The following is a 27,837-nucleotide window of genomic DNA, read 5'->3' on the forward strand; positions in this document are numbered from 1 at the left end:
CAACAAGGATGCCATTGCTGATACTGTGAAGCTCACTCTTAAAGCTGCTGACCCCTTGGGACCACCAAGAAATATGTGTTTTGCTGCCTGTGTGACAATGTGAATGGAGTACCACTGAATTCTTCCAAGAAAATCTCCAACCTTAACGATAGGTCATGCATGAGCCTCCATTTATACAGCTGGGTGCACCAAAATAACACTGCCCCTACCCTAACCCTGCATTCATGTTTGTAATGGATAAAAGAAACTATTATTAAGCTTTAGGGATGTCTTTCCAAATGTCTGGCAACCTCGTGAAAAAAAAAATAGGTCAATGGTGCTCAGTTCTGTGAAAAGAAAACAACAGAAATTACCCAGAAATTATGAGCAACCACAGAGCCAGTTATTAGGCAAGAGTAGCATTGATAACTTTTAAAGGTTAGTGTCTAGTTCAGTCGAGGACTACTTTTTGCTAACTGACAACATTGTACACGGAAGAAAAACGAGCCTTTGTTGTTATACGATATTTGTGCTCACGGACATTTTTAAAGGCATGATGCTGGATGGATTACATAATCCCAGCCATGCCTTTTTTTTTTTTTTTTTTTTTTTTTGCCTTTACTCAACATCTGTCTTTGTGTGCACTTACGTCTTTTTGTCCTCTTCTGTTTCGGTAGCATACTCCACGCCAGGCGCCACAGCTCCCAACAGGTTTGTCGGCATCGGATCACGGGACAACAACTTTCTGAACATCCCGCAGCAGACACAGGTGGGATTTATAATGTGACGTAACTTGTTTGGAGGGGCAATTATCTATTTGCCCAATTCTTCGACCTGTCTCCATTTACCAGCAGTACTTTTCTCATTGGTATATAAGCACACCTGCCTGGAGCCAAGCTCAGTTATGCTATTCAACACATGGAAACCATCTGAATCTCCTCTACTGTTGTTTCTCTGCCCTCCATACTTTGACTTTACCGGTTCCATTCTTTTCAGCCCAGTCGTCAGGACACTTTTATTTTTTATTGTCTCCTTTCATCCACTGCATTCCGAAACTTTGATTTATTTTCTCTTCTTGAAAGACATACCTTAACTGTTTATAATTCTTTGCACACACAATGAGAATTTTTTTTTTTTTAGGCTGACCAAAGCCCGTTGTGAAAAGCAGACATCTTTTTTTTTTTCCCCCTCCCAGACATTTTGTTTTTGTCAAGGTTTGCAAAGCAGAACGTACTTCCCAAATTGTCCCTATTGTCTTTTCTATTTCAACTAATGTATCACCTTCTCCATTATCTCCAATTTTGGTTTACCCATGTTTTATAATCACTTACTGCTTTTTGCATAATTGGGTTAGTGTTCTCACAACAACACAAGGACAAAGGAGGTGCTTCAAAAACAAATCCCATATTCTTTTATGAGTCTTGCTTATAATTACAGTCCATTTCCATAAGGAATCTCAAGGACATGGCATATACTTGAATTTAAAAAACAAAAACAAAACCATATACTTCTGATCATTGGGTTCCAGGTGCCCTCTAGTGGCAGAAAATTGTAGAGGTTTAAAAAAAAAAAAGGCAAGTGGCTAAAGAATGACTGATAATAGATGCCCTGGCAATTACACATAATGTCATTGCCAGCTGATCTCGAATTTGCGGTGGGGTCTCTAAACCGGCATAAAGGGAGGGCAGATGGAAAAGAAAGGAGGTCTGTCAACTGTCTGCTGCTGGTACAGATTTACGGGGAGGTTGCTGGCATTCGTGATACCCTCTTTGTTACAGGGAAATTAGAAAAACACAATAACACTCGCCAACAGCAGATTTGAATTTTACACTGATTTAAAAAAAAAAAAAGGGTAAAATATAGCGTGATGGTCCAAAATTCTGTTCTTAGCGGGAGTCGGATCATTCAAGCACAGGAAACAGTGCGGTTACAGATTCATTCCAATGTCCAGGCTGAATTTGATGCATCATGGGGGTCTCCCCTGGAAAGTCCAAATTTAAAGAGCATAGCAGACAGGTCTCAGCAAGCCATAGTCAACACGAACAGTGAACGAGGTCTTAAGGAAACTATGCACCGAGTCGGCCTCCAGAACCCAAATTAGAACTGGAGCATAGCCTCGAAGCTTCTTCCCTGGGGGATCAGAAGCGTCTCCATTTTCAGAATGTTGCTCCATGCTGTTTAACCATCACGAGCTATTCAGACACCAATTTCAAAACAAAGCAAAAATAGACTTCTGTTGACAATCATTCAATTCATGATAATCCCGAGGTTTAATTAAAAGTAACTTGGACCACTTTGCTGATTTGAGATTTCACCTTTGCACCAAAAAGCTAACCTATGGAAAAAGGCCAATTCATTGTAGTGGCAACATTTTCATAAAATCCAAAGCATATAATGGCAACATTAAAAGATGAAGACAGAACTTCAACTGTGGCTTTATGCCAGTCTCTGGGTCAACCACAGGCGTCCCGTTAATAGTGCATCGGAACGCTACCCAGTACCAAAATAGACCCAAGGACACAATTTCAACCATTCTCCAAGTCACATTTTGAAACAGTGACTATATCATCAAAGCTTTGACACAATTTAATCACTAAAAATCTGTGCTGAAAAGTTGTAATTACATCCCGTCTTGGTATTGCGCAATACAACCGCTAATAATTATCCCCAAGACAGCCTACCTAATTTTATAGCAGCAGGATTCCACGCTTGAAAATACATCCTAAGTACTTAAAAAGATACACAACACCTTTGGGAAAATCTCGTTAAAGCATGCTTTAATTATTTTTGTTCGTCTCAAAGTTGGGAGAGATTGATGACCCAGACTGCAATAAGCCCTCCTCCAGGGGACAGTTGAGATTATTTGTTTTCACTTTGGGTGAGCTGTGAAACTCTGTACAGATGTTCATGGTTCCCAGAGGATGACTTCTACTGACTGATTTGCCACCGTGAAGCATTATTTTACATTTCAAAATACCCACAACTTGTGGAATATTGTCAGCTGTATTTGAGCTAGTTCAGTTTGTCTTGTAACACAGCCAAATGGAAAGTATTTTTTTCATTATTCTTTTTATTATTTTTTTTAAATCTCTTGTTTACCTTATTTCAGTAACTAATTATATTTAGGTTTACATTATGTATATATATTTTGTTTATCCTCTTTTTTTTTTATTATTTGTGCACATTTCACAACTCTAATAATTTTTTATCTCTTTCCTTTTTTCCTCTCTTTTTCAGTCTTGGTTCCTCTGACAAGATCTGTGTGAAAACCAGCAACTTTAATTCTTTCTTCACAATCAGAAATAGATCATTATCCTACAATCAACACAGCGACTGGCCATTACATCGTATCTCACACGCAAAAAAAGGCAAAACCCAACGAAGCACCGCAGGAAAATTCATCAGGATTTAGAGGAACTCTGGGCCCGTACGGGGCAAAGATGACGAGATGGACAAGAGGACGGCAGGACAGTGAAGGGTAAGGCGGCACAAGTAGTCTCCTGAAAAGAAAGGAATCAGCACAACATTGCAGCCATGCAGGACGATTCTGAAGATGAGAGTGGCGTCCACTTATTTGCAAGGATGCATCAACCATTTAAACAAAACCCAGCGTGAAATACTCAATTATGTTTCTAGTGAAAGCTGCATTTCATACTCCACCGCAAAACCAGTCAAATTGTGTCTCTCTCGGAATGACCAGTGACTCTATCAAATCTCCCTTCCGCCCTCCTACTAACGAAAAAGACACTATGCCAAAACATAGCTTGAAGGCTTTGTACCTGACAAGCTAAATCAATTAACATGAATCCTATCGATGTGCACTATTTACCTACAAGGCACAAACTGGCCAATTCCGAGTTTTATTGTCAAGAAAAAAACAAAAAACAAGGCACAAGAAGCCGACACATTGTTACTCTGTGTTTCTCACATCTGCCCACACAAACAGAAAGTCCAATCAGAAAAAAAAAACGTGTGCCACAATATTTGTATACATTGAAAAACAAATCGTGTGGTATTTCTCGGAGGTGTGATGCCCAGTGAACTGTCACTACCTAATTGATTAGTAATCCAAACCAACACTGTCAAATCAGTGCGCACCAATATAGATAGCAACTATCGGTTCCGCTCCCTTTTGCCCTCTTGTAATGTAGATGATTACTTTTGGTATCTCGTGCATGGTCTTTTTATTTGAATTCCTTTTGGATTTGTACTATTTTGTAATTGTTTTGTATTTGAATGACAGCACCTTATAACTAAACACAATAGGACATGTCGTTTAAGCCTAGTGGTTAGCCCATGGTCACATTTTAAAAACAAAAGCATTTTTGGGAGACTTTTTGCTTTCTTTATAAGAGTTCGAAAAACAAAAAAAATATTGACGCGATTTATGTTAATATGGTCAACATCAAGTTACAGCCCATTTAGCTCAGCAGAATTTTGGAGCAAAGAAAACTATCATCCTGGCCGAGAGCCTTCGACTAGCACCTGTGTAGCTTCGACCTAATCACGTTTGTGGAATCCATTCAAACATGAAGTGTGAAGATGGCAAACTGCCATGTTACCAGCAGGGAAATTGAAAACACACACAAAAAAACGGAATTGTTTTGTAGAATGTCAGAGGCACAGACACGGATTTTGTCACCAGGCCAGTTGTTGCTTTCCACATTTGCAGTGCAGTATTATATGTCCATGCAAAAATTGACTCCCCCTCAAAAAAAAAAAAAATACAGTTGCTTTTTCCGGTGCCACACAAATGCACAGGGTTCATACAAAAAAAAAATCAAATACCATTAAAAGGGTATTTTGATCAAAATGTGTAAACGTCATGACCAAACTGGATACAAAATTTTGGACTGATCAGTTAATACATTGTTAATAATTGAATTTACAGAATGTTTAAAAACATTTTATAACCCCCCCAAAAAGTATATGAACCCTGAAAACATAATGGCAGCCACGTAGAAGGTTGTGACAATCAAAAAAAAAAAAAAAAACCTGAAACTTATTTGCGGAGGTCAACAAAAGTGCCACCAAAACTTTAGCTTGTACTATTTGGACCATGTTTGGCTGGTGGTGACACTCTCATAAGTGTTGGAGTAAGAGAAACGGAAGAGAAGGGAAAGGTTGCTGAAAATGGGAATGTTGCTCTTTTTCTGTCTCCCGAAAAAACGTTTACCTGTTGTTTACACTCCCAGACGGGCCGCTGCTCCAAGAGCGGAGGGAACCACACTGCGGAGCAAAATAAATATGTGACATATCGTTCTGTTTTCAGTCGCCATGTGCCCACTTTTTATTTTTATTTTTAAGCTGATTTAAAAAACAAAAAAAGAAAAAAAAAATGGGATGCGCAAAATTTGTCTTTAGTTTAGGGAGGTGTCTCAAGTAATATCAGCCCTTGTATATTGTGAATTGGTAAGCCCTTATTGATCAAAAAAAGCACTAAAGCAATCACGCCAGCCAAACTTTTCTATCACTAATTAAAAAGCAGCGTTCACATGCGTCTTAAATGCTAACAAACACACATAACCTGCCCAACTGAACTCAAAGAGGGAAGTCTTAAATGTCGACAATCGGGCGAGGCCTTTATGCTTGTAATCTTTTTTTTTTTTTATATATATAGTATATATATTCATGAACGTCATAATATTCCCAATGCTTCGTTTAGTCTCTGATGGACGTCCGAAAAGGTTCCACTGAAAGCACCCGACCTCACAAAATAACTGGACTGCCTGGCCATGTTCCTCACTGCAGGGAAGCGAGATAGTTGGCCAACCATCTCATAGAGAACGAGTTCTGATGACTTCACGGTGGCTTCTGTCATTTCTTTTCTAATCTAAAGGAAGTGCCTCTGTATTCCCATTATGCAATTTGTCAAACATGAATTCAGGTTCTTTTTTCATAAATAAGCTATAGTGAATGGTGGAGAAAAAAAAAATCTATGTCAAGAGAGGGGAAAGAACAGTTCACTAGATAATCGCAAGCATCTTTATATATAATACACATATATATTTATAGATATATACTTTTGTTTTTATTTGCAATATAAGCTCAGTGGCAGTCTAGTTATTTTTTGAAGCATGGCAGTCATAGGTTGCATCTCAGTAATGGCTGATTGGAGCTAAGTAGCAGCCTCACAATTGCACAAAATGGCAGGATAGGCAAGAAAATCGATGGCAAACACGATAATAATATTAAAAAAGATGATGTAGATGAGTTAAAAAAAACACAAAAGATCAGCTTATGTTTTGATGTTTTCATTCTTGTTTTGATGGGAAGCATTGTTGTTGAAACTCAATGATGTGTGTTGATTGAGCCATGTGCAATGCCTTGGTAGAGGATTTGTGTGTTTGTTTGCGATTGTTTGAGGGTGTTGCAAAAGGAGGGAAAAAAATCTCTCTTTTCTTTCTGTTTTTCACTTGTTCTTTGTGTTTCAAGTCCATCTGCTCTGGGACTCTAAATATCAGAGTGGAGAGAAAAAAAAAATCCAACTCTTTGTAAGTAAGGGGGGAATTGTTTTTATAATTTTCTTGTTTGTGCTCTTTTTTTTAAAAAAGAAAAAATTCATTTGTAATCATTTTGTTTTTAACATGTGGGAGGGCTGAAGGAACAATTTTGCAAACATTAGGTACATATTGCAATTAAAACTGGTGCTTTCTCACAAAGAGTATTACAGCCATGCAGAAAAGAAAAGAAAATACTAGAAAGGTAAATTCAAAGAATTATGTTAATAACCCCTGAAAAATTATAAACTTTATAATTGAAAAAAAATGTCCACTTTTATGACTCAAATATTTGAATATTATAACCATTAACAGCTATTCTACAATTTTATTCCATACAATTAAATGTTTCTGATTGAAACTTTGTTGTAATAAAAATACAGTTATATTCTCATGCAATTACCACATTTACCTCATCATTGTGATTTCTTTTTGATGTGGCCCTAATACTACTTTGTGCTTTCTAGACTAAAGTACCGTAAATCTACTTTCGGCTTAATCCAACATAAGATGACAAAATTCTCACCAAAACAAATTTTCGGAAACATGCATTATTCTATTTGTCTTTTTGTATTTACGGGTGGGGGGTGTATTGTTTTTGAAAGAAAAAAAAAAGTTGTAACAAAAGGCATTTTTCCCCTCATGAACTTTTGACACCATATGGATTGTATCATCTCATATCCAATATCCTAATATGGGACAAAGACAAGCTCTTCCCCATTTGGGAGATGCACAAAAAGACCATGAATGATGATTTGTTTTCTTGTCCGGCAAGAGTTAGTATGTTTTTGTTTTTTTTTTTGGTGTAAAAATTCCGTCGGAAATTTGCATTTGCTCCGAGTGGTGCTGTCACCCATTCAAGTGAACCCCGCCCCCTTTCCCCCCCATCACCCACTTGTAAATGACTATAAATATTTGTTTGGTGAAGTAGTGTTCTAGACTCAGAGCATCTTAAAGGTTGTCCCTAAAAAAAGTGCCTTTTGTTCACAGATTCCATCTTGTATACTCCTGAGATCCCATCTCAAAAGGAAAAAAAAAAAAAAGTCCCCTCCTTCATCCTTCTATATCCACTTGTTTCTCTTCTTCTCCTTTTTAAAGCAGTATACATTGTACTAAAGGAAATTGGTGTGATTTAGTTCCTGTTTTTATTGTTGAATAATTAAAAAAAAAGCAAAAAAAATGCAGAAAAACAGACAAAAAAAAAAAAAGAGCTTCTCTTTCCTCTGTATCTTGTCTTCTGTCTATCTTGGACACTGGAGTAGTCTGTAGCTGCCCCTCATCCTTTTTTTTTTTCTTTTTTCCCCTTTCTCCGAATGGTGGGGTTTAAAAAAAAAAAAAATACACCAGATTTTATTTTATTTTTGTTTGTTATTTTTTGTCTGAGCAGAATGCAGTTAGCTCACATGTTATTCTTGTCTGTATGCTTCACATTGTATTACCATACCCATCTTCTTCAGCTTCTCCATTCAACCGCTAACGTAAGTGAACAAGTTACACCGGTGGGCTCTGGGCTGTGTTGAGGATGGAGGGGGGCTGTCGGGGGAGAGGGGGGGGTTACAGAAGTAGCAAGCAATCATATTTGGGTTTGAATGAGGGAGATGTGCTGTAGAACTGCTAGAAAAGGCAGATTAATTTGTAATCCGTGTTTGTGTCTATTTATTTTTTATAATCACATTTGGACTTATTGATTTTTTTTTTATTATAATTCTTTTTCATTGCAACTGTATATCCTTGGCAGCACTAAAATGCTGCACTCAATTTTGCACCAAGTGGTTGAATGTAATCCACTTTAAAACGAAAAAAAAATTCAAAAAAATAGAAATCATTTTGTTAGCACCTTATAAGAAAACCGGTTCCATGGTATTGAGGCTTAAAGGCTCATTTTAAGCACAATCAAAAAAGAAAAAAGAGGGAAATAAAAATCTCACACGCTGCCTCACAATATGGAGTCTCTAAATTAGCAGTGTGTTGCAAACCGAGAGACCAAAGTGGTGTGTACAGGCTTCGGCAAGAATAACAAATAGCACCTTGAAAACGTACCAGCAGCAGCAGTATTATCAAGCACCACAGTTGAGAAGCCATATTGGAGAGGGACAGGTTGCACAGGTCAGGGGGGGCGGGGGGCGGTTAGAGACACCCATCACCTAAACCACCCAGAGTGCTTCTTCTCCTCCACCCTTCAAAACAGTATCCCATCCTAAGACACACTTCCAAGAGCCCCTGGTGAAATGCATGTGTTAAAGTTTCTTTTCCATAATAATAATAAAAAACAGTTTGAAAAGAGCAACACTTGATTGAATAAAAGGATGTTCTTAACTGTACATTGTGTTTGTGTTTGATTTTAGGGTTGGTGTTTGTTTTCATGCGTAGCATAAAAACAAAGGGGGACTCAAGTCATATCACTTAACCCTAGTGAGACTCGAGTTGCTATTTTTACGTCTAGTTTGAAAAACTGCTTGTCTGTATACAGTAATGAGATCTTCGAATTGTTACAAGGAAAAAAATATGAGTTTGAAACTCAATATCTGCTCGAGTCTTGCACATTAGTCCATATCATTTCAAAAAAACGCACGAACCGGGACTCGAACGTTGCCTATCGTGTACTCCAGACCAATATTATTTCTTTCGGCTATCTTGGCACGTAACGCCTCCTGTGCCTACGTCACTTGGACACTCCATCGGGTGCCACGGCCGCCCTCACCCCCACTTCCTGATTGGCTGATGGATCTGTGACGTCACTTGGACACGCTATTAGGTACACCGCCATTTTCAGCTGTACCTACGTCACTTGGACGCTCCATCGGGTGCCACAGCCGCCCTCACCCCCACTTCCTGATTGGCTGTTGGATCTGTGACGTTGCTTGGACACTCCATTAGGTACACCGCCATTTTCAGCTGTACCTACGTCACTTGGACACTCCATCGGGTGCCACAGCCGCCAGACTCAGACTCGAGTTGCTATTTTACGTCGTTTGAAAAACTGCTTCTGTATACAGTAATGAGATCTTCGAATTGTTGAAAGGAAAAAAATATTTAAGTTTGAAACTCAATGTATGCTACGTCAGCGACAAGTCTGGTCTTGTGGTTAAAGTTTTTGCCTCGAGTTTAACAGAACTGAGTTCAAATCTCACACGTCTTTGTGTAATATGTAAATGTTTTACAGAGCGGGGCTCTTTGCCTTGTATTCTGGAGAACCGAGTTCGAGTCTTGCACATTAGTCCATATAATTTCAAAAAAATTACACGTAGCGGGACTCGAACCTTGCCTCTTCGGTGCTCCAGACCAATATAATTCTATTAGGCCATAATAGCACAGGATTCATTTCCCCCGAATAAGCTTTGATCTGTGACGTGACTTGGACGCCGCCATTTTCAGCTGTACCCACGTCACTTGGACACTCCATCGGGTGCCACAGCCGCCCTCACCCGCACTTTCTGATTGGCTGTTTGATCTGCGACGTCACACGGACACTCCATTAGGTACACCGCCATTTTCAAGTGTACAACTGTGGAGTGTCCAAGTGACGTCACAGATCAAACAGCCAATCAGAAAGTGGGGGTGAGGGCGGGTGTGGCACTTTTCACTTAAACCAGGGGTTTCGACCTCCAGTCCTCGAGGGGCCGCGTTCCAATATGTTTTCCAAGTGACCCTCGTTAAACACACCTGCGTGAAAAGTTTTAGCTCCTTTCACGTTCTGCAGGAGCTAAAACTTTTCACGCAGGTGCACTTAACGAGGGAATTTTGGAAAACATGTTGGAATGCGGCCCTGAGAACTAGAGCTTGACAACCTGTGACCTTTAACCATGATATTTCCCTAATAAAGTGGCCTGTTATTAGGTACACTTGAAAATAGCGCTGTACCTAATGGAGTGTCCGTGTGATTCCCTCGTTAAGTGCACCTGCGTGAAAAGTTTTAGCTCCTGTGGAACGTGAAAGAAGCTAAAACTTTTCACGCAGGTGCGCTTAACGAGGGTCACTTGGAAAACATGTTGGAACGCGGCCCCGAGAACTAGAGCTTGACAACCTGTGACCTTTGACCATGATATTTCCCTAATAAAGTGGCCTGTTATTAGGTACACTTGAAAATGGCGGTGTACCTAATGGAGTGTCCGTGTGATTCCCTCGTTAAGTGCACCTGCGTGAAAAGTTTTAGCTCCTGCGGAACGTGAAAGGAGCTAAAACTTTTCACGCAGGTGCGTTTAACGAGGGTCACTTGGAAAACATATTGGAACGCGGCCCCGAGGATTAGAGCTTGACACCTGTGACCTTTGACCATGATATTTCCCTAATAAAGTGGCCCGTTATTAGGTACACTTGAAAATGGCGGTGTACCTAATGGAGTGTCCGTGTGATTCCCTCGTTAAGTGCACCTGCGTGAAAAGTTTTAGCTCCTGCGGAACGTGAAAGGAGCTAAAACTTTTCACGCAGGTGCGTTTAACGAGGGTCACTTGGAAAACATATTGGAACGCGGCCCCGAGAACTAGAGCTTGACATCTGTGACCTTTGACCATGATATTTCCTTAGTAAAGTGGCCTGTTATTAGGTACACTTGAAAATGGCGCTGTACCTAATGGAGTGTCCGTGTGATTCCCTCGTTAAGTGCACCTGCGTGAAAAGTTTTAGCTCCTGTGGAACGTGAAAGAAGCTAAAACTTTTCACGCAGGTGCGCTTAACGAGGGTCACTTGGAAAACATGTTGGAACGCGGCCCCGAGAACTAGAGCTTGACACCTGTGACCATTGACCATGATATTTCCCTAATAAAGTGGCGTGATATTAGGTACACTTGAAAATGGCGCTGTACCTAATGGAGTGTCCGTGTGATTCCCTCGTTAAGTGCACCTGCGTGAAAAGTTTTAGCTCCTGCGGAACGTGAAAGGAGCTAAAACTTTTCACGCAGGTGCGTTTAACGAGGGTCACTTGGAAAACATATTGGAACGCGGCCCCTCGAGGACTGGAGGTCGACACCCCTGGTTTAAGTGAAAAGTGCCACACTTACAATGCCACACAATATCTATTGCGTCAGTGACAAGTCAATGGTCTTGTGGTTAAAGTTTTTGCTTTGAGTTCAGCAGAACTGAGTTCAAATGTCACACGTTTTTGTGTGATATGTGTTTTACAGAGCAGGACTCTTTGCCTTGTATTCTGGAGAACCGAGTTCAAGTCTTGCACATTAGTCCATATAATTTCAAAAGATTACACCTAGCGGGACTTGAACCTTGCCTCTCTTGTACTCCAGACCAATGTTATTCCATGCAGCTACCTTGGCACATAACTCCCTGTCCCCTAATAGGCTATTTGATCTGTGACCTCACTTGGACACTCCATTAGGTACACCACCATTTTCAGGTATACCTAATAACAGGCCACTTCATTAATATCAATATCTGCTGCGTCAGTGACAAATCAAAACAAGGAACCTTGGCAAGGACGCTCTTGGTTCTATTTGAATTGAGCTTTCTCATTTACTGTAGGCACACCAGTTCAGTGAGTCAAACTGTCATTTATTTGTCACAGTACATTGACAGTGTAAAGACAACAGTTATAGCCATCTAAAATAATTACATCAATAATCATCTAGTGCAAAAATGCTTAATTAAAGAAGTTGCTCAGCATCCCCCATCTTCCCCTCTGACTGATCACGAGGAGTGGAGCAGTATCATTGCTATGGTGTTCCCCAACGAAACAGCTTCTCCAGAGATACACTATGTTAAGGTAATTCATACAAGACAGATGGTATCTTACTGGATACACATTTCTGACACTAGTTCAAAAGATTGTATGAAACATTCACGAAGATGGTCTGACACAGTTTTTAAACATAATTACTTGTGCATCTTTTGAAATGACACAAACTTCAATGTATGTGCTGTAAAGCTGTTAGAAATTAGGTGCTACATCGTTGTCAAAATCACCAGTTTTCCATGAATGACCTACTTAAGTTCATTAACTTTAGTCCAATTGATTTCATTTTGCACTGGTAGAATTTTCAAGCAAAGCATGAATATAAAAGAGCATTATTATCTTTCAAGGTTTATGGAAAAGATTGCAGTCTGTTCAGAGGTGAAAGGGCTTTCATGAATGGCCGCAATTATTGCATGAGTATAAAAAGTAATATTGGAAGAAAAAAAAAATCATGCAGGCACTAAATATTCGGAGACATTTTCATGGTCAATTTAAGGTTGGCATTTGTTTGGGCTACATTTCAAGCAGAGTCATTCCTAGAAATAGCAAAATGACAGGCAGAATCATCACAAGGACATTTTAAATGGGACACTTGACATGCAGGGTGGCATTGTACTCATCACGAACACTGAATAGTAGTGTATCAAAATATGACAGTGTATTTTTGTCAAGGGTCTCCATAGGCCTTTTTCAAAGTACACTCAGCAGCACGGCCATTTTCATATTGGATTCCATCACATTAGAATACTGAAGCATCCAGTGGTTGAGAAGAGTCGGTTGATGAAGAGTGCTGCTGGTAAAGAATGGTGTTGGACTTTTCATTTTCACTTCACCCACTGCTCTGCCAGTTTCCATCGATCCAAATTCATTTCGGCTGTCATTCCCACACATTTAGAGAATCATGACAATGATTGGAAATACTGAATTAATTGACGGCTTGATGACATCACATGTACGGAGATATTGTTATCATTGTTGTGGCTTGGGTAAACTCGACTGACCTTGGCCTTTTTCAATAGTATGCTTTGTGCTTATCTCGTCATGGACATGAAGGGGGTGCCCCCCCCCTCCCCTTTCTATTCTGCATTCTGTCTTGGAATGTTGTTTTGTTTTTCATTTGATCTGGGCCAACACGTCGTTGAAGAGATTAAGGAACAAGTGGACGTGGTACTCCTTGAAGACCAATGCTGGACGGAAACGGATTGATCGATCTCCACACCCTCCCAGGAAGATACCTATTGATAAAACACAGTAATGATGTCAGTATCCAAATAGTTTAATGGTTGCAGGATGTCTAGTGAAGATCAAATAGATTAAAAAAATATGACCACAGAGCAAAAAAAAAAAATGTTGATATACTTGGCATTGTCCTTTTGTGTTCATCACGTTCAAAAATGACATACATGAAACGCGACACATTGCATACCCTTGTTCCGGGCCTTCACGAGGATGTCGTTGCGTGTTGCATCATCGCAGACATCGATGGCACAGAAGGTTCCTTGCCCTCGAGCTCGACTCAGGATGCCAGGGTACTGAGCCTGAGGAGCAGAGGCATCTAGGTCACACACACTCACCAAGCAAGAGCTTGTGAGCAACATTGGAAAAATAAGCTACACAGACATTACCTGTAACTCATTCAGGCCAGTCATCAAGGCTTTTCCTGAACGAGTCACCTCCACCAGGAGGTTTTCTCTGCGGATCACACTGAGGACCTCGGACAGCAACAAGTTCTTTGAAGGGTCACCCATCCATGTGTTGAAGATGCGGTAGCCCTGAAACCAGGCAAGCAACAAACAAAAGAAAATAAACACTGCAGAGAGAAAGAAATGATCATTCGACACAAATGTCCAAAAATGGCAAACCTTATCAGCTTCAAATTCATCTCTGTAGAAGTAACCTCCAGTCAGAAGCTTCTTGCTGAATGAGACAATATCAGCGGGGTTGTCCATGCCCCAGTGCTCATGGGCCCAGAACTTTCCTGTGCACCCTCCTCCAGTTTGGACCTCATCCACGTGGAAAGCACAGCCATGCTGAATGGAGAAAAGAGTACATACTTTTTTTTTTTTCTGCATCAATAGACAGCAACAAATCTCATCGAGTTAGATTGCTTGTTAGCTCAAATGATAAAAGGACTCGGACCACGTAGAACCAGACTCATTATAATACTGTGAAACATTGGTTGGACCCATTTAAAAAACTTTTGAAAAACACACACACAAATAACCATTACAGACTTGACATCATGAAAATGATGATGTGGCGTGACCTACTTGTACATTTAAAAGATACATGACTTGCTGGTACTGTTACCTTGCTTGCAATTTTGCGGAGGCTCCTGAAAAAATCCGCAGTGGCGTGATTATCTCCTCCCTCGGCTTGAATGGGTTCAATTACAATCCCGGCAACAGGCTTTCCCTTTTGTCTCCACTTGACAATCAGGTCCTCCACCTGAAGACACAAAATGTAGGCAAATTATAGAAGCCAAGCATGAGCTGGTGAAATCTACCATCACTCATAAATGAGTTGATTGTTATTATCATTAGGTTTATGAATAGTTGATCATAATCAGAACACACACAGAGCATGACAGCCTACCTCCTCCAAACAGCGAGCCTCCTCCTGCGCGTTTTCTCTGCTGAATTCCTCCAGTGGATATTGCAGTTTGGGGAAGGGGGCGATCGGCCAATCAAAAGCGGGCACGTCCAATTTATGTATTGCTTTGGAGTGCGTCGTTGACAAACAACCTTGGCAAGACAAAATTTAAAAAAATTGCTTTGACGAGCTACACAGACACAAAATTTATATTTACAGTAAATGAAGCACCGTGAAGCTTAGGTTTGACACTTACCCATCGTTCTACCATGGAAACCACCAATGAAAGATAAAATACTCAAATCTGGACAACCTGGACCCTGAGAAAAAGTTGGATGCAAACATTTGTAGCCAGACCCAAAACAATACAGAATAGAATCTAATGTGGAGTGTTTTTCTTGGTTTCTACCTGATTTATCATGCAGGAGGTGAGGTCTTCAGCAGATGGTGAGGTGTGGCCTCGCTCTTTATTCTGCACCAAGGACCAAACAAATTGAAATTGTTATTTTTTTTCGAATAGGGACAATTCAGTTGCCAAACCAGCTTCATATCATGAAGTAGTAGTAACAGCAGAAGAAAAAACAATTTTTTTTTTTTTTTTTTGCATATTTTGAATTCACTCACCTTGTACCAGATAAACATGGCCTTGTAAGCATTTTCATTGGAGCATGAGCCACAGGCCATAGTCTGAACACGACTCATTCCACTTGGAGCCACCTGAATAAGGGCAAGACCGCACATTGCAGTGCTGTTGATTAACTAGATAGACCAAAACGTTTTTTTTATACACATTTTAGTGGGTGTGTTTGTGCGCCGAAAGTAACTCACTGAAAGAAGACTTTCGTTGATTTTGTCTGGAAAATTCTCAGGTGGCAAGATTCCAAGGGCGGGTCTGTTCACCAGTGTACTCTGAAATAGGACAGGAAATCAGGGTGGTGTTAGTTAAAACAATTTGGGTTAACCAGTACATTATTGCAGTTAACATGAGGGGGGCGGAGCCTACCAGATTGTTGGGGTTGGACATTAGTTTGAGGAGAGCAGGGTGGTTGTATCCTGAGTGATAACATGAATTATAATGTAGTCATGAGTAATAAAAACAATTTAAAAATTATTTTAAAACCAAAAGTCTTAATATGCATTTAGTATTTAAACATAAATATTAAGTATGAACATTTGTACAATAGATATTGGGATGACTCCATAATCACACAATGAAACATTTGCTAAAAAAAATAAAGCTTAGCTATGAAAATGAAACAACAATAGAGTGAATTTACATTCTTATATAAAGTGATTGGCTCCCTTACATAAATCAAAGTCGTTTCCTACATTTGACCAGCAGAGTGCAGCAAAGTACAATAAAAAACTGCACCACAAATCATTTGGTGTTTTAATTACTCATTTGTGTCTAAGCCATTTTGAGTTGATTATTTTTAGGTACACAACAAAACGAGCATGCAGACAGACATACATCCAAACACGGCCTAGAGTAATGTCTACTGTGTTCATCTCTTTGTAAGATTAGAAATGCCATTGTGAAACTCCCGTGTCTCATCTTGTCTCATGCATCTGAGAAAGCAGCAGGCGAAGCGTTTCATTCGTCTGATGAGGTGTCGAGATAACACACCGATTGCGTAAAATGACATAATCTGAGCTCAAAGTACAAAACTCAATCATGCAGGTTGGACATCTTTAGACTGTGATGGGATCTTTTGTTACTAACCAATTGGAATGGAGGAGATCTGAGTGTAGATGTCCAGCATACGGTTGCCATCCACATCCACCAGGTAATTGCCCCTGCTCTCTTCATAATTGCAGAAGAAGTTGATAGCACCAACATTCTGGGGGGAAAGACAGGTTTTCTATTTTAAAAACAAGCATACAACACAATTGATGCTAATGTTATACCGAATGAAAAAATAGTACAAAGACAAACATTTTGAGACCACCAACACCAGATGGTAATGCCTTGTGCGTATGTCGTATTAGTCTCCTCTCACTTCCCATGAATGAGTTATTATTAAGGTTCATCGTGTTATCGTGGTCGATTAATATTTAGCCCAAGGGCATTGTGGGCACACTGAAATGCCATGCAGAGTGCTTGCTTTTTTTTTGGAATACATGCACCTCGGAAAAGAGGTCAAAGGAAAAGTGGTACAGACTAACTACAGCAATAGCATAAGCGCTACAGGCTCTATTTAACTAGCTCACTGGGCAGATACAATTGAAGATGCCGTTTCATCCCAGACACATGCGCACATATAAAGTGGCTATGAAAAGTCGACACATCAAATGTCATGTTTTTTTATACACAAAAAGGACAAAATAAAATACTTGACTATACTTCAACTGGACTTTTTCAATATGCTGGAAAAATGTCATTATTCATCTTGGTCTCATCTTTTTTTTTTTTTTTACTAGACTTTTTATATACACTGTACATGAACAGACAAACTGTCTTGATGTGCGTTATAATTTAACTTCTAATGTGTCAGCCATTTTCATAGTGTTAGCGCTTGACTGGACAACTAGCACACACACACACAAACGCACAACCTCAATTTACCTGGATTTCTCCCAGTTGTTTGGTTAGTTCCTAAAGAGAGGAATAGAAGTCAGTGACGGTTATATTATTATATCAAAGATAAATGATCTATCTAATTATTTACGTATCTATTTGTCTATTTATCTATTTTTGACGTATGTGTGCTTTACATGAGATCTTGGCCCAGGAACTTCAGTTTTCATGGAGGGTCCATCATACTCAAAGTCCAACTGGGCCTTTGGGGCCGCTTTGCTTGCATATCGGCATCCTGAACACAGAGAACAATGTCAAACCAATATTTGAATATCTTCGAGTGTCTATATGAGTTCTTTTCATTCATAATGCAAAGTTTATATACGAATCATTTGCTCCAGATTGTTGCAAACGAAATCTTTCAAAGGGTAAATACCTTTGGGAACAACAAACATTTTGTTTATCTTTTGCGGTCCTCGACTTAACATTGGTTAGTCAAACATTACAAAGATGACATAACCTCTTCAACCGCTTTCATTTATTCCGCAGTGAGGCTCGTTGAAGATCCAACTTGTATAATAGTTAGTGAACTATTTGGATATTTAAAATCTCAATAGAAGACAAATATTAGAGTAGATTAGGTTTAAAAAAAATAAATAAAAATTCTGACTACTGAAAACTATTATTATGAGATGCCAATTTACTTCTGTGACAAATCTATATACACTTATTGAAATAAGTTGAATGGTTTTACCTGAAAGACTGAGGTGTAGGTTTTTGTGGAGGGACAGCGCAAGATGACGGCTGATCACAGAGGATGCCATGACAGGTGTCCGACCAGGTCACCTGAGATTGGGAGAAGAAGGGAGCGAGAAGGATGAGTATGAGCGGATAGACAAATTCACTTTCACAATTGGCAAACTTGCCCAATCTGATCATAAATTCAGTCACTTGAGTTCAATATGTGAATGAGAGCACATATGTTGCTCTGCCTAAAAAGGACATTTTCTGAGGAAAACAGTGGCCTATTTTTGGGGGCCTATTAAACTTGGCCGTGCATTTGGGATTCTATTTTAAAAAAAAAAAAAAAAAAAAAAAAAAAAAAAGAGAAGCTAGTTTAGACTCCAAATTCTAATAAAAATTTTCTCTCTTGTTTCCGGAATTCTTATGCCATGCTGGTTACAAAATGGGAGGAAAACTCTCGCTTTCACACAGTGAACACCCCGATTATCGCACACATCACACAGCCGGTTACTTGGCAACACCTCGTGGACTGGATGAAACTGGTTTAGAGAGTGTTACACAAGACTGCATCTTCATATGCTTCGGAGAAGCCACGTTTTGGTGTGTGGCATGTAGGACAAAGGTATAATATGAACATAATCAATTTGATTTTTTTAGTACATTTCAAAGCAAACCATAAACGCACTAAAGATAAAGATGAGACAGCAACCAATAAAAACAGTAATAAAAGCACATCAAAAGGTTTTATATTTGCTCTTGTGTTTGGATTTTAGTTCCGAGGTAAAGTTTTTGTTGACCTAAAATGACACTTTAGACTTTGAACTTGAGCAAACAGTTTTCTTGAGCTATCTAACTCCAAACGTCCACTGTCCACTCTTGCGTTGAATATAAAACAAGATTTGTCATGGACCAAGGCGATCTGCTGGAGAGAAAATAAATCACGACTCGCCGGGCGCTAACACCACAGTAATTAACTGCCGCATCACGGTTGATTAAATCTCATGTCAAGTCTGACCGCATATTCAGTTTCAGAAGGGAATGAGGTGTCTGTGCTGCTTGACTTCAAATGTTTGTCAGTCTTTTTTTTTTTTTAGTTGTCAGCATCAAAATGCAATTTTACTCAAATGAAATCTGGAATTTGAATTAGGGACAAATAATCCATCTAGTACTTTGTTTGAGGTAAATAGATGGTAGTTTAGCAATTTCTAGGTCAAAATAAACTGCACTAATGACTCAGGATAGAGTACAGTAGTTTATTACTGTATTGGCCTGGGCAAATCAAATCATCAGGCTGTCCTATGACCTGAAAATGCATTGACAAATGACTGTTGTGTAACCCTGGCTGCAGAGCTGGGTTACCAAACAGCAGAACTGGTAGACTGCTGCCTCTTAATGGTTTTGCAAGGGTGCTAATGTTAAGCTATGATGTGATAGAGGCAATCCAGCAATATAAATAAGGAATGGCTTAGTACTCGAGAACCCAAAATAAAAAGTCAACGTTTTTTTGTGTGACCAGCTTTCTCAAAATAGGTCTCATCTAATATGCATACAGACATGTGATCTGGAACACACACACACACAAAAAAAAAACACTTTTAAATGATTTCTATAATGCAGAACGGATGCATTGATTCCAAAAGTCATTCAAATGAAAGTCAATAGTAAAACTTGTAATGCAGTACAGTACTCGAGTGCAGGTGCAATATCGTATCGATCCAAAGGTTTACTGACATCATAACGAGGCCATATAAAGTGTGTGATGATGAATGCCTTTTCAAATTGTTTTCAAGAGTTACCATTTTCTACCCTCTAATGGGCCTCAATAAAAACTGGTTCCAACTGGATCTGACTGGCTCACACATGGTGTTACGAATGAGTAGAGAATTTCGGTCAGTTCGGTTGACAAGCTTCTTCCAATAGGTTACGTTATCCTGCAGGCTGCGCATCATCTGCTGTACTTCTGACATGGACGCTGCAGTAGTCACCTGCTCGGTCTCGACTCGGAGGCGTGACACACACGTCGGGCTGCAGAAACACCATGTCGCCGCAGACATGGGAGCATGCACGGTTCGAATACTTACCCCGCGGATCCGACGACTGGATCGGGTTGAGCGTGTGTGTGCGTGTGCTGCAGAAGGGCTCGACTGCAGCGCGCAGTCTCGTCCGTCAGCCGCCGCGCTACAGGAAGAAGGGGCTTCTTGTCTTTGTGGTTCCGTTCTGGTGGTCGAGCTGACGAACTTATGTCTCTCCACTGCCAGGTCTGGAGGAAATAGTTCGGTTCTATTACAAGACGTTTGCCCCCAAGTAGAGTTGTCCCCGAGTAGACCCGCGTATGATTGGCTGCTTTCCCACTTGGCTTTTTACATCCATCGTGGCCCTCTAGTGGTCACTAGATTCGAAAACAACTTTTCGGCTATACTAGCCAAGAATTACGTAAGGTGTGTTGTTTTTCTGACAAAGCAAATATTTGACCCACCAATTTTTAACAGAAAAACGTTGAAAAAAAATTTTTTTACATCACTGAAAACCTACCAGACTCTGGATTCGGTACACCTGCACAGTCCAATAATAAAATGACAGGTGAGAAAAACAAACAAAGGTGGAAAAGGTTTCTATCCATTTTTTATTATTATTACTTCAATTTACACTGGAGCGTTGAATTATGGTAGAGTTCTGTTCCAACAACACCATTTTTTACTTCAATTAGGAACATATATATATTCTCTCAGTAGCTTATGCAAACTCAGTAGTGAAGTCATAATATCAGTTACAGTAATTGTTAGCAAAAAAAAAAAAAAAAACACTTCCAAACCATAAAAATAAAATGATCACATAAAAAAAACTGCAAAAAAAGGAGAACAATTCCTTTCCTTTACTCCTGTGATTGACCTGCATTTGAGAAAATGGGTTTGGAACTGTTATCATTATTTTAATTTCTTACCAGGAACACCCGACTTACCCCTCGTTATCATTATTATAATTGCTTCCCAGGAACACATACCCAAGAGGAACCTGAAACTTTGATTTAAGAGCTTCTTGGCAGGGAATGTGCAGGTCATGATGTACACTGCTCAGAATTGGACTGGGGCCCCGTCAAATGGTACTCTCTTGGCAGTCACCTTCCATAGCTCCTGAAATTGCAACAAGGGGAATCCATTCAACAAACTTGAAACTGTAAGTAAAAGCAAAAGGGAGTCAAAGACAGGTGTGTGGTTGTTTTTTTTTTTTTTTTTTTACCAGTTGATCAATGCGTTCATACTGAAGAAACTGTGGGAAGGTAGAAGGGATCTGTTCCACTGTGTAGCTACATTGTCCATCCACCAGGTCCTCGAGCTGTAAAAGGCAATGTCTGAAGTGGTTGTAGGCGTCGCAGGATACGTCCATATTTCGTAGCGTGAAGTTGAACCTTGACAACACCAGAGTACAACTTCATAATTACTGTGGTGGTTTTATGGACATACCTATTTTTATAAAATAACAACCCATGTTAAATTAACATTGATGGGGAAGTGCAAATGATATAATGCTGAGTGATTTAAAAGGGAAGACTGCTTGGTGTCTGTGTTTACCTTTTTTCAATGGATATAAAGACGGTGCAGGCGTGAGCAAAGTTATTGCATAGTCGGTACAGTGTTCGGAAGAGGCCGTCTGTCAGGTCATCGTCATAGCAAACTGGTGACACAAAAACATACACAAAAGAAGTATTCTGCTTTTTCATCAGCACTGGTGAGTAAAAGTAAAACAGACCAAAGTGAAATGTGGAATTTTGTGCAGTGCAGTATTAGAGCAGAAGAATCTGCCTTACATGGGGACATTATATACGGTACACTTCACAAAGCCAACAGCATAACAGTAACTAGCTGTGACAGCTTGAACATGTAATAGGTAACTTCTTCACCAACATTAATCGCTATCGGCCCTAGGAATTATGCAAACGCACCCCCCCCAAAAACAAATTATGATTTGAAACTCTGTCACACATTAAGCAGTTTTGAAGATATAGTGTGGAGGCTGGGTTTAATGTTTTAACATGAAAACAAAGCAAGTACTACAGTTTCAACAGAGTTAGTCAAATTAAAAATGAACCAACTTTACCTACCATCAGCAGCAATAATGAAGCTGGTATTGTCATGTATATCAGCTACTTCCTCCTCTGTCCAGCTAAGGTCCACATCAGGATCTATAGGTGAAGCACATGGACAAACAAATAATTAAAGAAGAGCCATATTTTACTTTTTGCTACTGTTAATTACTGGTAAGGATCAGCATGAGGTTAAGAATGAGGATGTCATTCAAAGAACACCCCACTTTCGGAAATCTGAAAATTCTGAAACAAGTATCACAGAACAACACATTTTAAAAGTAAAAAAGTGAACTAATGCCACTAATACCAAGACCACAAGTACTTTTCATACATACAATTGTCTTTATTACCTGTACAAAGGTCAGACTGGAGCCAATCCAACTGTCTCACTCTCACTTCACCACCTGGTGGATAAATATAACAGTGTATCCATTTTATTGTATTTTTTTCAAATAAAATCTTAAAGACATTTACAGAAATCCTGTTATTGAAATTTAAAATGGAAGCTGGCATAGACTACAGCTCACTTGAGACACTAATGAGGACAAACACAATAGAAAATGTCTGGATGTTATGAGTTGCGTTGAAATTGTAATGAGTTCTTTTTGCAAATGACTCACCTGCACGATCAATCATGTGTTCATTCAAAGATATGTTTCTTCGACACATGCTTAAAAGGTCCTCTCCGACATCTGAAACACAACATTTCATCTTTATAAAAATACCACACATTAAAAAAACATTTTGAACATCAAAATAAAGCAGTTCACAATAAGTGAACTTCCTAAAGCCATACCTGTGCAGTACACTCGTTTGGCTAAAGTGGCCATGATGACGCTAGTTAAACCGGCACCGGCGCCTAACTCCACAACTGTTGACCCTTTGAACAGGAGTGGCTTCGAGAGGATGAAGTCGGCCAAAAGTAACGCTCCTCTCCAGACCTGGTGGAACACAATCGCTTGTTGAAGCAACCAACGAAGATGCAAATGTTCACCTTAGTTATTTTTAACTGGCAACTGCTTCTTTGTCTGTTTTTGCCTTCAAAACCACTTCACATGCTTCCTGAAAAAAATACAGCGATTTTTAAAATACCACAAATCTATGAACCTGAGAGGTCACGGCAACTTTACTAACCTGTTTGCCAACATCCTCCAAGGGTGTTGCCATAGTATGCTCTGCAATGTACATAAAACAAACAAAATTTCAAATGTGTCCTACAGTTTGACCAAATAACAAAAACAGCTATTTCAAGACCATAATAGTTTGATCCTTACCGAGCCGTATAATGTCGTCAAAGCACTCATCTGCCTCATCGTCTTGGTTTTCTTCGTTTTGCAGAGCAGAGTTATGGGATTGCTTGAGAATAACAGGGCAGACCACTTCTCTGCTCCTGCTGCTATCCTCTGTAGAATCATTCCTAGGTCTGGAGAAATGCAAAACATTTGTAATGAGAACTGCTACAGGAACTGATCTAGAGCACTTCCCTACCTATGTGTGACATCAAGATCTCCATCCTCATCCAAGGCCGGTTCTACATTTCCTTCACTATCCTCTTCTTCATCTTCTCCTTGTGCAGAATGTGTTTCAGTATCACTGTTTTCTCTTGTGCCCTCATCATTCCTCTCCTGCTTTTCAGCATTGGACAAAAACTTGAATTTGGAGATGAAAACTGGATGAACACATGGAAAAAATATATTCCTAAAAACTGTAGTGTGTACACCTGTTGCCATTCATCCAGAATAAGTCAGCATATCAACTTTGTGTCCGATCTCCAGTTGTTGGAGCTATAAATAAAACAGTCAACCAACATGTCACAGGGTCAAATTTCGGGCATGTGCTTACATAAGGAACACAAAAAAACAAGATGAACTGTTGAATATGAAATTTGTCTACCTGTAATTCCAGTGCATAGCATTCAGAAAATAAATATACTTTTGCCCTTATACATACCAGGCTGTCCAACATTGTTAAGGCGTGTCATTCGTTGGCGAGCCTTTGGCAGGAACATGTGAACATCTGACAGCACACTATCATGTTGAAAGATGATCTGGTTCATGGCTTTTTAATCATAATCTTAGGACAGTAGAACCTCGGAGTCATCTGCTTGGAAATATATGAGGAGATTGTGAGCGTGCAGGATTTCAATACAGAAACTAAGCTCCTTTAAAAATGGCGTGCCTAAATGTCCGTAGAAGCGAGAACATCAATGAAAATAGATGGTGTCATTAAACGTACGGTCAACCAAGTTGTCTCAAATGTGTTTTACCAAACTACAAATATGCAAAATATGATTTAAAACTGACCTCGGCTGTGAGCTAGGCGGACGACACACCTCCTTCCAGCAGCTTTGTATGGTGTACCGTTAACTCATCCGGAGTAAACAAAGCAAGGTTCCGTTTTGTCGCGATATGGTGTACGGTCATAACTCGTCCGGAGTAAACAAAGCAGTGTTCCGTTTACACAGAGAGCCATATCAACAACCTTAAAACCATGAAATAAAATAAACATACTTAAATCTGTCATTAATCAAAATTAGACTTAAATGCTTGATTGTCGAAACATTTGGTGACTTTACGTTTTATTTCATGTACTGTTGCAGGAGCATATGCATTTGCATATGCAAATAAAATTGTGTATGGGAGGAAAAAGCCTCTACAAATACAGTATTGGTCAGTGTGGTTGACAATATAAGAGGTACTACAAAGTTTGTAATTGTATATGTTAATTATTGTATTTGTAATTTAATGCATTACACCACAGGTCATATAAATGATCTTATTTATACAATACTTGAAAGTAAATGACCTACATAGTTCTGCAGTTCATTAATTACAGTAATAAAGATTGGTCAAAGTAACTGCAGCGTCAATCAAAAGGGCATTCTTACTCTTCAACAGTTTGTTGAACTGTATTGCATTATTGTTTGATTGCTGATATACAATAATCCCAAATGCAGTAAATTTATTATTATTAGAAGTACAGAATATATGGCTGTGATGTCAACATTCCCCCAACTGAACATTGGCTAGAAACTCTGTTGCAAAGAAGATTTTTTTGTTATTCGTACAAAGAAAATATAGTAGGTCTTTTTTTGTTTACAAGATTTTACACTATGCTTTGGAAAGTGACAAAGATTTAATAATAAATCAACAGTGTTAACATGTATATCATAACTATACTTGTAAATACATAAACAATCATATGCAAAATGTGTAAATGCTGAGTAGAGATTCAAGGAGTTTGGTACAGAGGTTCAAAATACAGGACAAAGCAGAAAACTCAATTGGGAGGGTTGGAGTGACAACAAAGCAACAAAAAAAGAGTTCATGGTTCAACCAACACACTTTTTCCACAACCCAATCACTATTTGCATCAAGTCTCATTTCATAAAAACGTGTGATTATGAAAATAAGCCTACTCAAAATAATCGTTTCTAAGAATATGTTTTAATTCTTCATTTATGCTTGAAAAGCCAGCAAAGCAAGAATCACCATCTTGACATTAACAATCATGCTCAACATTCTACAAGAGTAATCTAAATACAGTTAATATTCCTTTAGTACGGGAATATTTTGAAATCTTGGAAGTGCAGGTTACAAAGTGATATACTAGAAATAACTGAACTTGATGGAATTGCGCTACAAAGCCTTGATCTTCATGTACTCTGGTTTTTATACTTTATCTAAAAATAATTTTGTTTATAATTCCATTTTAGTTGTTTTCATTTGTAGAAGAACAACCATAACACACAAATACATACATGTACAGCCAATTATCCATCCAATTAAAAGCCTTCAATATGCTGGAGTGAACTTCAGAATTCTGTTTTTTCTTTGGAACTTGTATTGATGAAGCTAAACTGCTTTTTTTTAACAGATGGGAATATTAAGGCACACGTGTACCTACCTGATATTTTGCAAAAATGTCTATCATCATGTCAAACAGCTCCAATATTCACCAGACAATTAAAAGTAGATTTTTCTTGGATCAGAAATAATACCAAGTAAAAATAAACACAACTGCTATGACAGATATGCAGTTTGTAGTTCAGTCAAAGAAAAATAAATTAAACAGGTCTGGGTGTGTTTCTGACAAATGATCACACGGATACAGCTATCATAGTGTATTTCAAAATAAATTTCACGTAAGACAAACATGTCGCTCACTTGTGATCAGACAGCAACAGTATGAAGAAGTGCACCCAGCTAATACCAGGTGAAATAATTGTGAATGGGTCATAAGGGTCACGGCAAGACTAATTGTAAGACAATTAGCGTCATCACTACAGATGATGACACACTGTAACTTGCTGTGCTGCTCAGAATGGCTTCAGATTAGCTATCTGACCGCATACGAGGAAAGGCAATGATTTTGGCAACCCATAAAACACAAAAATCTATACTTACTCCATACATTGCCCCAAAATTCAAAGTTAAAGGCTTGTGACAAAGTCATTTTTTATCTTGCGAATAAAATTGCCCTCGACCCTCGTGAAAAAAAGCGGTTCAGAAAATGGATGGAGTAGTTTAACACAAGTTATAGTCGTAATTCTTTTTAGTTTCCACTTCGACCTGATGCCGTAAGAAGCTAACTACTGGATACTATATAAACTATGTTTATTTGTAAATTGGACAAAATAGTCATTAGAATCATCTAAATTCATGCATTGATCTTTTTCAAAGACACAATGTACCCTGCCCTGTAAAGAATTAGTTAAGGTCAAAACTTGCCTTGCTTCCTACCTACACAACAACTGTATATATTTCAGCAGTGCTGTATTTCAACCCTGGGTGCAGTTAATTTGCTGCATTTAAGGCCTGGGATGTCAAAACAAATATGACTTATGACCTTAATCCTGAATATAACAGAAAATTAGATGCATATTATCTTTGTGTCACTCTTGAAACGGACTGCCTTGGTTATGCCTGTATATGCAACCATAATACCAGAAAATACAAATTATGTTACATTCAAAAATATTTGTATTTTTAGTCTCCCATAAAAATCATTCATCAAACAATCTCTGTAATCTGCAACAACAACCAAATCTGACATTTCTCCCAACTCGCTTCATGTGGTAAAAATGCTCTCTCGTTTTGAGTAGATGGTTAGCATCGTTCCAGGAGCTTGAGGCTGACGAAGGCATCAGAGGTGGCTGTCTGATTCACATTTGTCACCAGTTCCATTTTCCAGCGGCCAAGTAGAAAGTCCTTGTTCAATGAAATTCATGTTGCTCTCGTTAAGCCGTCGCACGCGGTATGTTTCATAGTGGATGTTGTGTGTCACATCTTTCAGGTCCTGCAGGTGAGACCTTTAAAAGCAGAGCAAAAATCAAAAATCAAATGTAATCAAAGGTGTATGTTGCAAGCAGATTAGCTCCCTTACATTGTAGTTAAATAGAGAAGAGACAAGTTGTTATGTAAGTGATAATCCCTGATTGCACTTTAGTCCTTAACACCACAGCTCAATTGGAACTTGTTAATTAAGACTCTGACACTCACAAGTGAGCGTAAAAACATTCAGTAGCTTTTGAAACAAGCAACAAAGGTATATGCACATTGAGTATTTTTGTCAAAGCTTTCTAAAGCAGCCACTAGAGGTCACCAGAGAATCTATTTCAATTGCCGGTCCCAAGGCCAGAAAAGAGGCATCTGGGATGAGTTTTCTAAAATCGTATAAAATAACTGCCGGAAACACATTTAAATTTAATTTTAAAAAAACACGATATTAATACGAA

General features: G+C 39.0%; 4 protein-coding genes across 26 annotated transcripts in view; 1 reads left to right on the forward strand and 3 right to left on the reverse strand.

Moving 5' to 3' along the window:
• The window catches only part of nfixb (nuclear factor I/Xb), a 93,972-nt gene extending 85,177 nt beyond the window's left edge, over positions 1-8,795 (forward strand). For all 18 annotated transcript variants that reach the window (XM_037256347.1, XM_037256350.1, XM_037256353.1 and 15 more), the window contains 2 exons: positions 657-748; positions 3,217-8,795. In XM_037256347.1, coding sequence (XP_037112242.1) covers positions 657-748; positions 3,217-3,231 — 107 coding nt within the window. In that variant the 3' untranslated portion in view covers positions 3,232-8,795. The remainder of the gene's footprint in view (positions 1-656; positions 749-3,216) is intronic.
• Positions 8,796-12,964: 4,169 nt separating this feature from the next.
• On the reverse strand, positions 12,965-20,363 carry abat (4-aminobutyrate aminotransferase). The gene is made up of 16 exons (XM_037256367.1): positions 20,098-20,363; positions 18,027-18,118; positions 17,470-17,567; positions 17,321-17,350; positions 16,478-16,595; positions 15,758-15,807; positions 15,583-15,663; positions 15,379-15,471; positions 15,164-15,226; positions 15,011-15,074; positions 14,758-14,906; positions 14,473-14,610; positions 14,025-14,192; positions 13,788-13,934; positions 13,589-13,700; positions 12,965-13,397 (listed from the first exon to the last, which is right to left on the reverse strand). Exons 2-16 carry the CDS (start codon positions 18,094-18,096, stop codon positions 13,276-13,278), a joined length of 1,503 nt encoding a protein of 500 aa, XP_037112262.1. The 5' UTR covers positions 18,097-18,118; positions 20,098-20,363; the 3' UTR covers positions 12,965-13,275.
• A 257-nt stretch (positions 20,364-20,620) lies between these two features.
• mettl22 (methyltransferase like 22) lies at positions 20,621-24,518 on the reverse strand. 3 transcript variants are annotated; one of them, XM_037256368.1, is made up of 12 exons: positions 24,404-24,518; positions 24,051-24,200; positions 23,589-23,769; positions 23,375-23,523; positions 23,235-23,275; positions 22,897-23,041; positions 22,721-22,792; positions 22,451-22,504; positions 22,116-22,196; positions 21,586-21,688; positions 21,254-21,422; positions 20,621-21,147 (listed from the first exon to the last, which is right to left on the reverse strand). In XM_037256368.1, the coding sequence occupies exons 2-12, from the start codon at positions 24,154-24,156 to the stop codon at positions 21,088-21,090; spliced, it is 1,161 nt and encodes a 386-aa protein (XP_037112263.1). In that variant the 5' UTR covers positions 24,157-24,200; positions 24,404-24,518; the 3' UTR covers positions 20,621-21,087. The 3 variants fall into 3 exon arrangements, with proteins under 3 accessions (XP_037112263.1, XP_037112264.1, XP_037112265.1); XM_037256369.1 differs by having other exon boundaries at positions 24,051-24,203; positions 24,404-24,496; XM_037256370.1 differs by lacking the exon at positions 24,404-24,518 and having other exon boundaries at positions 23,589-23,884; positions 24,051-24,185.
• An 811-nt stretch (positions 24,519-25,329) lies between these two features.
• The window catches only part of sept12 (septin 12), a 28,288-nt gene continuing 25,780 nt past the window's right edge, over positions 25,330-27,837 (reverse strand). For all 4 annotated transcript variants that reach the window (XM_037256309.1, XM_037256310.1, XM_037256312.1 and 1 more), the window contains one exon: positions 25,330-27,411. In XM_037256309.1, coding sequence (XP_037112204.1) covers positions 27,246-27,411 — 166 coding nt within the window. In that variant the 3' untranslated portion in view covers positions 25,330-27,245. The remainder of the gene's footprint in view (positions 27,412-27,837) is intronic.

The sequence above is a fragment of the Syngnathus acus genome, chromosome 8 (genome assembly GCF_901709675.1).
Source record: "Syngnathus acus chromosome 8, fSynAcu1.2, whole genome shotgun sequence".
Classification (NCBI taxonomy): Eukaryota; Metazoa; Chordata; class Actinopteri; order Syngnathiformes; family Syngnathidae; genus Syngnathus; species Syngnathus acus.